The following is a 16126-nucleotide window of genomic DNA, read 5'->3' on the forward strand; positions in this document are numbered from 1 at the left end:
GACTTCCACAGCTTATGAGCAGCGAAATGTTATTCGTTTTCTATGATGCAAAAGGGACAAACGCCCCATGTGTCTCTCCAAGTGAGTCTCCAAGATAGACACTTTTCCCCGTGTGTGGGGAGCATTTCCCCTATGAATTGCTATTAGCATTTGTCCCTTGCTCCATAGAAAACGAATAACATTTCGCTGCTCATAAGCTGTGGACGTCTGAAGACGGACCGTCATTTTAAATGATTGATAGCAGCTCTGCTCTTCCGAGCAAAAAGTAGATACGGCTGGTACGGTTAAAGGAACTGTCATTGCTGGGAATGTACACATTCGTTTTGTATTCCCAGCCATATTTTGGCTTAAAAAAATAGGCGCAAAGACTTTTTGATTTGCCCTCGTACCACCTCTTTTTTTAACAACAAAAATTATTTCTCAAGCGATTCAACTTACAGCTTTCAAAATGGAAAGTTCTTCGAAGACACTAGGAGAGGTGTGGATGAAATGTGTTTTGTTCCAAATGTGGGCACACTGATTGTGCCGGGGCTGAAAGAGCCAGTTATGTTAGCGGTTTCTCTAAATAATTTTTTTTCCTGTTACAGTTTTTTTTAAAAACCATTTTGTATAATAGTTTTACCCTGTTTTTAAACTACTTTTAGTGACTTTTTTGAAGTGGCCCATATTTACACCCTATTTTTTCTGGTTCTGTTTTTAAATCTTTTCGTAAATCGTCGTTTTTGAAATGAAATCATTTTTATTAATCACTGTTTTTCCTTCTCGCATTTAGGATACTTGTTTTAGTTGTTAATAAAAGACAAAAATCTAAAATTTTTAGAAATGAAAGTAACTCTAAATCAGAAACAAAAGAGGGTGTTCATATTTACACCATTAGTATTAAAGGATTCGAAAATAAATGTCGTTTTTTTTCAAAGCCTAAATTTCCGATTTCCGATTCCGAGTCACAACTGGCTACAACTGTATTTATGTCGAGGACTGCATACTAAGTGCCTTGCCTCCATTATTTTTTATACCGATGGATGGCAGCACCATCACCGGATCGAACAGTTAATGAGAATTTAGAACTAGCCCAGGAGCTAATAGCTACCTGGTGCTAGCATCCCCAGAGGTATCGTTTCACTTGGAGGACATTGAGACCACGAGCATATTTAACGTCGCCCAGACCCCTTTAATGACGACGGTGGATCTTCGACCATCGAGGTTCGAACTCAGGACCCTCCGGCTCCGAATCCGACACTCTACCGATCGGGCTACCACGGCCCCTAAAGCCAAAATTGTCAACAAGTTTTTATTTTTAACGAATGGTGTAATGACCCTCGTTATCAGCATTATTTTATCATTTAGTAAGCAAATTTTCTATTTCGGACCGATAACAGTTGATTGATTTCGGATTAAAATATCTGGCTATGGTATTTTGCTGATCAGGAAAATGTTCAAATTTTTTGTCACATAATGACCAGGGTAAAGGAAAATCAGATGGCGTAATGTTCGGGCGAGTTGTTTTCATCGATGGTCAACAGAAACTTAAAATTTTATTTCAACTAGAGTTTTCTGAAACATGATTTTACAAGACCTCACTTCTCAAAACGAACCTAGAAAAAAAATTAATGACCTGCGTTGGTTTGCCTTACTCACCATACTCACCTGACATTGTAATGCTATCCTCACACACTTTGCTCCAAAAGCAACTGATTTTTTCGACCCGGAGTCAAAAATTCATACATTAAATGGCAAAAAGTTGTTAAAAACGAGGGTTTTATTAATATTATTGATTAAAAAAATATTTGTTTGAAAAAAAAAAAACTTTCCGTTTCCCTTAATACATACATCATTAGCGTTGCCAGATATTTCTTTTGGCATTAGAGAGGGGAAGGAGGGAGGGTAGAGTGGTTTTAAAAGTTTTTTTTTTTCAGTTAGAGTCTTTTAGACACCCCCTTCTTTTTTTAGACTTATAATGCTGTAAAAGTTTTAGCGTCTTATTCAAATTTTAAGAGGGTGCTCAATAACCCCTTAACTTAACATTAGCCGTAGGATAGAAAATGTCACAAGTTTAGAAACATCGAATTTCATCAGTTTTTTTTTTGGTGAATAATTATTTTATTTCAATGTATATATGCAAATTACAAGTGTATATTATAATATGTAGCATTGTTTTTTTCAGTTCAATGTATTTTTTAACCCTCCTCCCCATACTTATGAAGTATGGGAGGGGGGGTTGAGCTCCCTCTTTCAGTTGAAATAGGAAGCTAAAATTCTTCCAGTATTCTTCCAGAAACTTTTTTTTCACATGTATTTTTGAACCACCGTAGGGGAGACGTTGTATGATGTACAATATACTTATATGTATACAAAATCCTGCAACGGTTTAAGTTCTTCTTTATGCTCTTTATGCAGTAAAACTTTCGGAAATGTTAGTGATTTAAGTCTCAAGGAAAAAAAAAATAATAAAGAAATGTAGCAAGGATAAAAATATTATTATTATTATTATTATTATTATTATTATTTTGAAGAAATAAACAAGGAAGCATAGGACATAATTTATGATCGAAGTTTGTTTAAACATTAAAACCGAGTTTCTCCTAAATCGTGAAAAAATGTATTGCAGAACAAACTGATATAATCTGGAGATAAAGTTCGGAGTCACGTCTTCCAAAAAAGCAAATTGAAGAAATAGCTTTTAGAAGTGTCTGGAATTCATGATTATGCAGGTTAAAATTTATGAACTCTTTTTTTTTTCTTTCTACCATTTCAATCTTTTATGAGAGCTTATAATACACATGCATCCTGCCATTTTGTGCTTTAAAATCTCATTTCTCGAATAGCATTTTTAAGATGTGATGTTCATTTGCTGATATCTATAAATTAAGGATTCATAAAGACCATTTATTTCTTGAGCAGATGGGATGCTCATTTGCCTCACATATCCTCATATATATAATAGCCAATGATTGAGTAACCCGCGAGTTTCGACAATGAAACTCGCGCCACGGCATGATATTTCGATAATATATTTTGATAATGTTTAATATGAAGGGAAAGGCTTTATTGTAACAAGGCTGAACTCGATCCGGTATCTTAACTGTTTTACTGGTAAGACTGTGTCATTTCAGGGGAATGAAGAAACGAAAAAGCGGGCAACTATAAACGCTATCTACTGGAGTTGAAGGTTCATCCACTGGAGTTACGGTTACAATTTCAACTATCAAAATATCACCTAACAGAGGAAATGGCTTCGGTCAAATGGAGAAGCAATTTCCCCCCGTCAAACCTTTATGGGCGATTTTCTAGTAAATTACGAATTTATAAAGACAACTTATTTCTTTTGCAGTTCTTGAGTAGATGTGATGCTCATTTGCTAACACATATACATTAAGAATTTATAAAGGCTACTTATTTCTTGAGCAGTTCTTGAGCAGATGTGATGCTCATTTACTAACACATGTAAATTAAAGATTTATAAAGACTATTATTTTCTTGTGGAGTTCTTGAAGATTTGATGCTGATTTGTTAATGCATATAAATTAAGGATTTGTGAAGACTATTTATTTCTTGAGGAATTCTTGAAGAAGGGATGCTCATTTGCTAAAATACATAAATTAAAAATTTGAAAAGCGTACTCGCTTCTTCTTGAGCAGTTTTTAAAGATAGATTTTTCAATGGCTGATTTATAAATCACGGATTTATGAAGGCTACTTATTTTTCAAGCTGTTTTTAAGCATGTGTTGTTCATTTACTGACACTTAAATTTAGGATTCATAAACGCTACTTATCTCTTAATCAGATTTTAAGAATTTGTGGTTTATTTGCTATGCGGATAAATTAAGGATTTATAAAGGCTACTCATTTTTCGAGCAGTTCTTTAGGATATGTCGCCCGTATGCCGAGTCCTATAAATTAAGTGCTAAAAAAGGCTACTTTTTTTTTAGTTGTTTCCTAAGATGTCTTGTTCATTTGCCGATATCTGTGATCTGGGGATGCGGAAAAAACAAATGAAAATTAGCAAAAATGTAAACAATACCAATATTCATTATCTAATTATTTGTTTCTAAATTAACTTTACAGGAAGGATTTAATAAAAATAAACCAGTTTACGAAATCCCCTCTTGAGCGATTTTTACACTATCTGTTAATTAGATCGTTGATGAGTAATTTTTTAATTGATTTCAAGCACTTACTGGCTTTAAAACTCGAACAATAAAGTACGTTTCCAAGCAGGCCGATCGCAGCGCCTCCTCTCGGGACATTCCATCACCAGGTGCTACCTCGAACTCTCCATTTAGGAAACCCAAAGTTTTTTCGGATATGTGAACGCGCCTGAAAAGAAAGGAAAAATGTATTTATGCATAATATGTACATTATGTACAGCATTTAAAAATTAAAATGTCTTTTAAAATGCAAACATTATTTCTTAATCTTAAGCAAGATATTTACGTAATTTTCATAAGTTTTAATTCAGGATGGGGTTGTTTTCTACAGTCGTAAGTACTACTTTTAGTCACTGAAATTGGTAGAATAAATAATAATAATAATAATAATAGTAACAACATAAACAAAATAAAACAACATTGACCCCAGGAAAAACTTTCATTTTCCCAGCATTTAATTCTTAATTATTATTTTTTAAATATTTGATTTTTAAACCAAATTCTTTCATCGTGTGACGTCACAACTGATAAAAGACATCTTGAATCAGAGCAGGTCGCTGTCTTTTCTGGCAAGATATCGCCTTTTAACGATTTTTTTCGCCGCGAGCAATTAATTAGCGGAACGAGAATCGCTAGTAAAATAAAATATGCTCTTTGCAAAGTTTGGCAGAGTCCTGCAATTTAACTTTGGTAATCTTAGCAATTTACTCATTTGTGACGTCAGCAGCGAAAATGAAAACAACGGCTGAATGTAGTTTAAGATTATTTTTTAAGAGAGAAAATAAGTCAAAATTAAAAAAAAAAGTTAGTTAACCCGTATTTCTGACCATACTCTTTCAGAAAAAAATATTTTTGAAAGAAGAGAAACTACTCAATTAAACAATTTTATACTTTTGAACCAAGTGCATCGTTATTTGAGTAAGTTCTGTAGTGGTTCGTGCTAAGGCACTAGTTCATTTTAAGGAATTACATATTCTCATCATTAGTTATTAAGAATTAAACTTTACCACCATTCATTTCAATAAACTGATAAAATTTAACTTGGAACTAAATAGTTGTATACTTTAATTCCAAATGTTGTCGTTTTTGCTTTTAGAAACTAAGTTCTGCAGAATTCGTGATAAGGAACTTTTGTCGGAGTAAACCTTACCTGGCAGCGAGGTTAAGCAGTGATTAGGATGTGCGTAGTCACAGTGCTTTCAGGTTAGGTTTGCTCAACTACACAGTTTACTTTAAGAAATTACACATTCTCATTATTAATTAATAACAAATAATATTTACCATCATTTCTTTTCTTAAAATAATAACTTTCATCCATTTTTTTTTTGTCTCAAAAGGAAAAAAAATATTTCGCGATGATGTACGGCATTGTCTGCTTTACAAACTTAATATTATCAAGAAATTTATATTTTTCAAAACATTTTCTAAAAGTAAATGTATCATTCATTGTCCTCAGAAATTAAATACTTAAATCATTCCTCTCCTAGCAAGCAAATGTAATGATTAGCATTGAGATTCAAACACGGCCACCATTTACTTCCAGAAGAAATAAGATGCTGTACATCAGCACAAAATATATATTTTTTTGACAAAAAAAAATAAAATAAAGAAGTGGATGAAAGGTATTATTTTAAGAAAAGAAATCATGGTAGGTTTCATTTGTTAATAATTAATAATGAGAATGTGTAATTTCTGAAATTTAATTATCACATGATCTTTTGAACAAAATAAATAAATAAATAAATAAATAAATAAATAAATAAAAGTTCAAATCGGACAGTTCCCAAAAACTTTATTGGATGAAAAAAAGGGGGGAGGGGGCAGATCATCAGAAACACATTTTTCGCATCTTAAAACCTACTTTCCAATATTTTATTTTTTAATATTTTATTAATTACTTAATTTATTTTTGACTTTTTTATGTTCTTATAAGTGCTCTTTCGTGTCCTTGAGCAAAGGCGTACCCCAAATACTGCGATAACCCCTACAAGAACGAGAACCCTGACACCGAAAAGAAAAAAAGTACCCCTGAAAACAGCCCCCCTCCAAAAAATATTCAATGGTGCAGTTTGCACTATGATCCCCCCCCCCCCCCCGATAAACACCACCATTCTTTATGAATTACAGAGGACTCCAATATTATCCGATCAAACTCAGGTAACCATGAGCAGAGTAAACAGAGGAAGGCACGACCCCTCCCACTTCCTTCACAGAGGATGAGAGGGGTCAAAGGAATCTTCCAAGGCTGACGCAGATTTGGCCCTCAGAAGGTCAATCGAGGTCTTCAGCAGAGGCCGCCAAGGTCGACGTAACGTTTTAGAGGACAAAGTACCCCAGCGAAGGCCACCGATCTATTTGTGAGTCCGGAACGATGCCATATTCAAAAAGAAGGCCAATGGATGAGTCCATTATTGAAGCCAAGGCTGTTGCGGTGGGGTAGCTTGGGTGTAGGTCATGGTCACAGAAAAAAATCGAAATTCACCGTAGGAGTCGGTCCATTGTGGGATATGAATAATATATCTCGAAGCACATCATTTTGAGATTTTTTTTTTTTTTTTTTTTTGCTGCCTCTAGAATTCCTAATGCTTCTAACTTGGATTTTATTGACAATAATAGAAATTGATTGATTTTTAGGGCACAATTATCTAGAAGCCAAAGTATGGAAAAAAAAAAAACAAATATCACAAAAAATAGCGTCTATAGATGGGAAAAAAAGGGAGACCAAATATACTTATAGATAGTGTCTCAAAACTCAATAGATGATATATATGGTATAAGGGGCACAATTTTCTGGAACCCATAGTATAAAAGGAAAAAAAAAGGTCACAAAAAATAGTGTCTATAAAATGGGGAAAAAAAAGGAGACTGGATATATACTTATAGATAGTGTCTCAAAACTAAATAGATGATATCTATGGTATTTATTGAGAATGGCTGTGGGTAATGTGGGGAATATTTATGGATTCCATATTCCACGGAATATGCTTGTATATAATGAATGTGAGAGTAATACAGTACATTTTCAGAAACAAGAGAGAAGCTCTATGTAATATACACTGTAAAAAAATTCCGACACGTAACTGAGTATTTCCATGTTACGTCTCGGGATTTCAATGGTTTTTATCCACTTCCTGGAAAAATCAAGTATCATTGCCAAAAAGTTTCCTGAATTGCTACAAGTTGCAAGAATGCAGACTTTTCACTCTTGTGAAAAATATTTTTAGCTTCCAGTTAAAGAGTAACTGAGCGTCTTTTTAAAGTGTATCGGCTTCAGTTAGAGTACGGCCTGTCCAGATTGATTAAGTTCCCAATGGGAGCGAATAAGTCTATGAACTACGTAGCTTTGCAAGAATTGCAAGCGAGTAAAATACTTGATACTTACTTGCAATTCTGTCTTAGCTTTGGACATGTTTGTAATATTGCATTTGAAACTTTCTTGATAAATCAGGAAGGTGCCAAGCTATGATATTATGTCTTACTAACTTAACTCTAATTTTCCGGAGACACGCCTGGCTTTTAACGGGAAGATTTCTGAATTTTTCAGGAAGCTTCCAGGATAATATCAGGAAGGTTACTGAATTTTAGCGAAAAACGCTCCTGGTTTTTGCAAGATATATTGCTGGCAGAAATTGAGCACATCAGCTGCCCATTATTTTCCAGGAAAGTTTCTGAATCGTTTTTACAGTGTACTTACAACACAAAGAATTGCTTTAATAAATCATATGGATAGAGATTGGTTTGAGTGTCTTTGAAATCGATTAGTAGTGTTTATCGACTCTATATAGAATGCTCGTAAAATGCCTAAATATTTTATGGAATGTATTAGGCTTGTAGTAATCGATTCGTAATCGACATAATCAATTACATTTTTGTGCAATCCTAATCATAATTGTAATCTTTTACAAAAAATACCTGTGCTCATAACCGTAATCAAAATAGTCAAAAATTGATGAAACCAAAATCGAAATCAGCCCATTAATAACCATTATTTCATATAAAATTAAAGATTACAAATCCGAAAAAAAAAAAAAATCTTCATACAACGTACGTTTATGGAGTATGTATGTGGATCACGTGGAGGAGAATTTCTATGGAATTAAGGAGTATGCTTGTATTAGATGACTATATTTTACGGAATGTTTACAGAGAATGTCTAATTGTCTATAGATTGAATGTAATGTACACATGTACCTATGACTTCTACACAGAATGCACGAAGATCAAAGGGAAATCGTTGTCTCTAAAACCATAAGGTCAGTATTTGGAATATGTTCAAAGAGGTAATCTATATTTTTTTATACTCATCTGTTATATACTCTTTATTTATTACTCCTCTAATGTTTTTAGTTTTCTGGTTTACGGTATTTTTCTCTTCGCTCCTCAAGAACCGTTTTCTTTTATATATTCGTTTTCTTCCTTTTTCTCCTTCTTTTATATTTTAGAATTAAAATAAAAGGAGTCACAGTTTTCAATTCATAAAAGAAAAGAACTTTTGAAACCACATTAAAAAAAAAAAAATAAATAAAAACACACACACAAAAAAAAAAAAAAAAAAGAAAGAAAAAATTAAACTTTTGACATCTTGAATTCAAATTATGTTTTTTACAATCACGAGTTACGACAGGACCCTACTCGTTAGGTCTTGTACGTATTGACGTGTGTATATGTGTATGTATGTGTAGGCGTGTGTGGATGTCTGTATATAGGGCAAGCAATCAGGAGTGGTTCTGCATGCGGAGGCCATAATCCCCCCCTCCGTTTTTTAAAAGTAAAATCTGCTTAAGGTTAGCCTTGAATAAACGCTAACGATTTGTAACCATGGGAACAAAAATTCGTTCTCTTAATAAATATTAAAACAACGACCTCGACTTACTCCCGTTGTCATGAAAAATCAGAGCAACATCAAGTGAGCTTAATAAGCAATTCGTGATTGCTCAAAAAAGGAATAAATAAAATAAAAAAAAAGCTAAAAACAAACTTTTATTTACTTATCTAACTACTCCATATGAGGTTGCATAGAATGTTTCAGAGTTTGGAGAATAGGGGAGGGTGATCCAAAGTGGGTAGATTTTCGAAGAACGCTCGAAAATTGCAGTTTTTGGATTTTTATCTAAACGATTTCGGTTTTATTTCCTAGCAGGATTCTCTTGAACTTCAAAATAAAAAGTGATTTTTGTATAATTACAAAAATAACTTTTGTAATAATACAAAATCACCCCGCTCCACTGGTGCTTCGCTGCGACTGATTAAAACTCGGGGTGTTCATGTAAACACGACATACGTATGCGTCGCAGCTTACACACCTTTGGGGAGAGGGGCATACGAAGGCCTACCTGCTTTGGGCCACCTTCCCTAGAGGTTCAGTGAGTGAACTGCAGAATTTAAGAGAAGACACTACCTTAGTTAGAGCTTAGGGGAAAACCAGCACACGACTAGACAGGGGCGGCATTTCAGCATTTCATTTGGGGGGTCGAGTTTTTTAAATATGAATTACCACAGTATGGAACCAAAACACATATTGGCTAACAGGCAAGTAATCATGATATGGGTTTAGAATTAATAAAAATAAGTGTTCAAAAACTATTTAATTTTTATGACAAAATTTGTAGTTCATTTTAGAATATGTTATCATACCAAGTGTTTTGGTACTACAGTTTTCACCTTTTGATAAAGTTTTGATGCTTGATTTTTAAAATACGGAGGAACAGGAAATCTTGTTACTAATCCAGCAATGCCCAGTGTCATGCTCTTCTTTCAGCTAAGTTTTTTTCCCCATTGTGCTTCGAAAATAATTTTCTAAACTTCTGAAACACGAAAATGATTTTTTTTCTACGAACTGAACTGATTGAAATAATTGAAAAATAATTAAAATAACAAAGTTACGTATAAAAACACACCTTCCACATCTTGTTCTTCAAAATCAACCATATAACTTTAAAAATTGTGATGATCTTCATTTTTCATCATTGAATGGTCTTTTCTAAGCTAGTCTCTAAACAATTCTTCTTGCCTCATGCTATAAATTTTCCTCATAATTTAAACAATTTATTTTTGTTTTCAACATCCAATCCAGATAATATAGAGCCAACAATACAGGAAAATATTTATGATCAAATCTTGTGTTAATTTCATTAGAAACTGAATCTATTATTCTATACAATACGTTACATCAAGGTTGACTTAACATCATCACATGTGCATTTTGGTCACCTCTTCTAAATTCATTTGAATATTCTCTGCACCTTTTAAAAATTCTCTGGAGTAAGAATTTTTTTGAAAAGATCCATGCGTGGTTGGAATATAAATCCACATGAAACTTATTAATAGTTTCAATTGTAGCTTAAACTTAAGCTTGAACAGTCCAAAAATAAAGGTTATGATTGAAGGTGTTTTGACAGAGTAAAACATTGTTCAAAAACTCTCCGCAATACAAACAAAAGGAATAAAAATTCATATGAAAACACTTTAAAGGACATTAGCTTCTTTACTATTGAAAGAGTTGTTTTGCAAAATCACTGCTTTGAAATATTATGGTTATTTTTTATGGTTTAAAGGACCATCTTGTGTTGTCTCTTGAAGAACTTCTTGTGTTCCCCTGAGATTGCATTATTAAAGAGCCCTCAGAAAAGATATTTGTTGATGCTGACTTGTATTTTTAAGACGTATCTATGAAAGTATACTATGCATTGAGCAGTTGAAATGTGTTTCTAGCAAAATAAAGTGATGAGCACTCATTAAATAGGAAATGTGTTTCTAGCAAAAGAAAGTGATGAGCACTCATTAAATAGGAAATGTGTTTCTAGCAAAAGAAAGTGATGGGCACTCATTATATAGGAAATGTGTTTCTAGCAAAAGAAAGTGATGAGCACTCATAAAATAGACACACTTAAAATATGAGCGTAACAATGAATGCAAAATACCAAGGCATTTAGTGAAAATCATGCAGCCACACCACTGCACGAGTTCTCTCATAACCGTCGTTACATAGAGCACACAAGAATGAAATATTTAGCCTATATGCGCTTTACGTCTTTAGTTAAAATTAACCATGATTCTTTATCAGTTTTTTTTTGTTCTGAAAAAGGCCGGTAAATGCTTGATAAATTTCTAATTATTAAAAAAAAAAGCGGAAAACACTTGCTCATGTCTGAAAATATTTCGAGTTTCTTCAACCATTACGGAGAACCAGCAAGATTCGTTTTTCATGAACATTGGTTTGCGATTTACGTAAATTGAATTTGCTCATTTTTTATCACTCCTCTCAAGACATTTGGGGGTGCGACCGCCCACTCTCGACCCCCCTATTTGCCGCCCCTGCGACTAGATAATACGTACAGATTCGATGAGCTGTGTGAAACGTTTAATAGAATACACTACCCAGCTTGAGCTTAGAGCAAAACAAACAGAGAAAACACAAATAGAGAATACGCACAAAATTCAATGAACCCCAGAACGCAAAAGGCACGCCCAGGGCACAAAATCAGCACACCGCACACGACTAGAGAATACGCACCTATTAAATGAGCCACAGAATTTACGAGAATGCACAACCTAAGTCCCCTATATATATGAACCGGCGCATCAGCTTTAGATCAGCCATTTTGGATCGGAGCGCGTTTAAGTGGGTGTCTTTTCTGGCAAATTATCGCGTTTGGTGATTGTTCACTGCGAGCGATTATTTGCAGCACATGAATTGTTTATTAAATAAAATATTATTTTCGGCAAATTTCGCGAAACCCGACACACCCGCTGTGGTAACCCTAGCAGCGCAACAATGAAAAGTCCGATCAAAAATGGCTAAACTTAAGTTGATGCGACAGCCTATTTATATAGAGGCTCTAGTACAACCTAAACTCGATGTCAGGGCACAAAACCAGCACACTGCAAATGCACACTACTAGAGAATACGCACCAATTCAATGAACATTAGAATTTACGAGAATGCACAAACTAAACTCAAGGTCAGAGCACAAAACCAGCACACTGCACACAACTAGAGAATACGCAACCTAGAATTTACGGGAAAGTACTTAAAACCAAACCTTTCTCACCAAGGGCTTTGGGGTGCTAAGCAGATGTTCCGGTTAGGTGGTCAGCGGAACGCGGAACCCCCAGGGTTTAGTTACCTAGCACGTTTGGTACTCATTTTATCAACCCACTGAAGGGCTGAACGGTTGAGTCCACCATGCCTGACCCGGGTATAGAACCCGGGCCTGCGGCGTGAGAGCGCGAAGATACGAAGAAGTGGCTCAGTGGTTGCTACTGAGCCACTAGGCTTCACGGGAAGATACTACTTAAGCCCAAAGAAATTTTCCAAGAAATTTTCCGTTGAATCAAAATTGTATCAAAACAATGTCGTGATTCTGTGTGTTTTAGCACATTCACAGCAACTAGTAAGGAAAACATTCTTTCGATTATTTTTGCCGGACCTTTTGGAGATATATATATATTCGAACAAACGCAGAGCAGATAAACCTAAAGCCCTGGATTCCGGATCGAGGGCTTTAGATAAACCAGCACATGACAGCCTGTAACTTCTGTAGAAGTTAACAAAAAAAAAAAAAAAAAAAAAAAAAATCCAGTGAAATGTTTTTTTTCGACAGTCACTCTCTTTTCAGGAATTTTCCGATAAATCAAAATTGTATCGAAACAGTGTCGCGATTCTGCTATCGATATCATAAAGTTTAAACGTATTCAATGCAGCTAGTAAGGAAACATTTTCTTTCAATTACTTTAGTTTTGCCGGACACTTTTGAGAAATATATTTTCGAACAAACGCACAGCAGGTATGCCCGCCTAGATAAGACAGTTCTAAAGCCAAAAAGAAAGGAAAAAAAAAAAAAAAAAAGAAAAAAAAAAGAAAAAAAAAACGAAAATTGCCTGTATCTTTTTCCCATGATTCAGAGAAAATGGAAGTATTTTCGATTTCTCGTAACTTTTATTTTTAGAAGTTCACATACTTTGCTCTAAGGCGAAATCCATTGGGAAAAAGGAGAAATCTCGATGGAACAGGACACTTTAAAACAATATATTTTTTTCCCATTCCTTATGTATTGTAGAGTAAAATGTGCTATTGTACGAAAATGTGGTGCTAAAGCCGTTTTCTAGTGTTTTATTTGTCTGTGTTACGTATTGTTTAAAGAACAGTATTAATTTTAAACACCGGTCTTCATTCTAGTCAAAAGCTCTTACAGCTTTGTATACACAAAATCTACGGGTTTTTCTCCTCTAAATCTTAATTAAATTTCTTTTCTTTTTTCTCTTTTTTGTTTCATTAGCACTATATTCTTTGATTTACAGTTCAATAGATTATATGCAAATAAGCTCTTACAAATACCTTTTATGACAAACTTCTATTACTCAAAAAAGTAGAGTAAGGTCACCAGTAACAGATAAGGGTCCAGTAACAGCCAGTCATAAGTTTGGATGAAAATAAGAGCCTTTTAGGCGGGTAAAACTGATGTTACTGTGGCCCATGAATACAGTGCAACCATGTAGTATTATCAAAGTGAATTTTATGAGCCAGTTGGTACTTACAAGGCAGTGGTGGAAGGTTATGAACAGCTACCACGAGATCTGCCGGTATTTCATGTTCATTTGAATTTAATAAGGCTTTAGTTCTAAAAATAAAGAACTTTTGCACATTTTGAATAGAAAAAAAGGGGATTTTGTCTATTATTCATCCTTTCCTCATCCTGTCTGTTGCAGGGTATCATCAGATTTTTCGGTGTCTGTTACTGGGGGTCGAAATTGAGCAAACAAAAATAGAATTAACTAATGCGGAGGATCCACAAGCAGCCAAAAGTTAGATGAGCTGTTGTTGTATGAGGGAAAAATAGTTTAAAAAGTCTAAATACATTAAAATGTTCAGAAAATTGAGTTAGCCTGACAGCGATGTCTTAAGCATGTCTGTGGCTGGTGCCGTTACCCTAGTAAAAAAATATCGCAGTCTCATAAAAAAGCTTAGCATCCACGTGAGTTATTTTTTTTTTAAAATAAACACATGGTTACTACAAATGATTTTTTCGTTTTCAAAAGGCAAAAGGCATATTCATACAAAAGTATTACACGTACAAACAGAGTCAAAGAGATGTTTTTAACTCACCCACCCCCAACGGAATGTCTCCCCACCCCCCCACAGAGTCGCCAGTATTCAAAGGAGTACACATCCCTATGGCTACTAGTTTTGAGCCTAAACCAGGCGTAGTAATAAATGACACAAGCGGATAAATTTGAAAATGAATAAGTTGCACTTTAGTAAGAAGAAACACTTTGAATGAGGAATAAACATTTGAAAAATAATTTGCTTTTAATCTTGATGTAAAATTAACTACAAAGCTAATTCGATATTATTTTTTTAACTCAATGTTTCAAAGGACAAAGTAAGTATCCTAAATAATCCTCTACAAACAATTATTTTCAGACTTTTCTGGTTATCTATAAGCAAATTTATCTTTTACCGGGACTTAAAGTAAACCAGTCATTTTGCCTGGGGCGTCTGGCAAGCCTAGCTATACAGCATGGTTTTTAAAAAAAATAAACAAATAGAAGCCTCGATTAAATAGGATTGTTTCCTTCAGTCAAAAGTACTACTTTTAGTCACTGAAATTGATAGAATAAGCAAAAAAAAAAAAAAAAACCTGAATTCTCAAATTTTGAATTCAAATTATGTTTTTCGCAATCACGAGTTGCGACAGGACCCTGCTCATTGGGGGCTATTGTTTCTAGCAACGGCTCCTGTCCCCCCAAGCCAGCCCCTCCTCCTGGGTGGTTACGTATGTATAGTAGTGTGTGTGTAGGCGCGCGTGCATGTGTAGGCTTGTGTGTGCGCGTAGAACTGTATACACGTAGGCGTGTGTGCTTGTGTATGAGTGTGTGTATGAGCGTGTGTGTATGAACGTGTGCAGGACATGGACGCTACCGACCACGAGAAACGGATTTCAGGAGGCAGTGTTCGGAGCCGCGCCTGCAGAGGACGGAGGGAGGCCACTGGTCCAAGCTGAAAAAGGCACGGACATCAAAAACGATCAAATAAGAACAATAAGCAATCGTGATTGCTCAAAAAAAAAAAAAAAAAAAAAAAAAAAAGAGGATAGCACGAGAAAAAAAATTAATTTTCCCACCGCTTAATTTTAAATTAATTTTTCAAAATGTCCGATTTTGAAAAAAAAAGCGCGGTCTTTATGACGTCACAAATGATGTACTTGGGCCCATCTCTCTACCGCGTTTTCATGCTATGATAATCAAGAAGCGAAATAAATATTGCACTCTACGCTTGAAATAACCAAACCGTAAATAAGCGAATTAAATATTGTGATCTGTGAAGGGCATTAATGAATGGCATTTCATTATTTGTGATGTCATCGGCAGAAGCGTAAACAATGAAAGCGTACCGATTCGAGTAATTTTTTAAAAATATAAAACTTAGTTAAATTTAAAAACTGGTCAGATCCTATGTTCTTAAGCATGCTCTTTCAGAAAAAAATATTTTTAAAACTTCGGAAACGACCCCATTGTGTTTTCCTTGAAGCTTAACAAAGTCCACTTGCATCACGTTGCTTCTCACTGCCTAATGTCTTAGTATGCTTGCATATTTGCTTCTAAGTTGGAATTTATAAAAACGTTCCACTATTTATCATACTATTTACAGGCCGCCACGATTTAGTTATGCGAACTAATTATGCACCAGTGGTAAGAAACATCAATGAATTTAAATTTTAAACGAATTATTATAACACTTTCTCTTCATGTTTTAAGAAGGGCATTTTTTCTATCGAGTATTAAAAAAAATATATGCATGATCAATGACAAGAAGCCTCATCCCCCTCCCCCCCAAAAAGAGCACTCCGCTGAAGTTGGAACGAACTAAAACCATAGTAAATAGTACACCGTATGGAGAACATAAAAAGTGGAGTACTTCCTGTTTTAGATAGTTTAAAACAAAAATCCAATTTCTAAAAGACAAACATTTCCTTTCG

The 16126-nt window shown here is 34.5% G+C and overlaps 1 protein-coding gene across 4 annotated transcripts in view; it reads right to left on the reverse strand.

Annotated features, from left to right (window-relative positions):
* Positions 1–16126, reverse strand: part of LOC129227718 (adenylate cyclase type 3-like) — a 327000-nt gene that overhangs the window by 67175 nt on the left and 243699 nt on the right. For all 4 annotated transcript variants that reach the window (XM_054862320.1, XM_054862321.1, XM_054862322.1 and 1 more), the window contains exon 10: positions 4179–4317. In XM_054862320.1, the coding sequence (XP_054718295.1) occupies positions 4179–4317 (139 nt within the window). The remainder of the gene's footprint in view (positions 1–4178; positions 4318–16126) is intronic.

Source organism: Uloborus diversus, chromosome 8 (assembly GCF_026930045.1).
Source record: "Uloborus diversus isolate 005 chromosome 8, Udiv.v.3.1, whole genome shotgun sequence".
In the NCBI taxonomy this organism is placed as follows: domain Eukaryota; kingdom Metazoa; phylum Arthropoda; class Arachnida; order Araneae; family Uloboridae; genus Uloborus; species Uloborus diversus.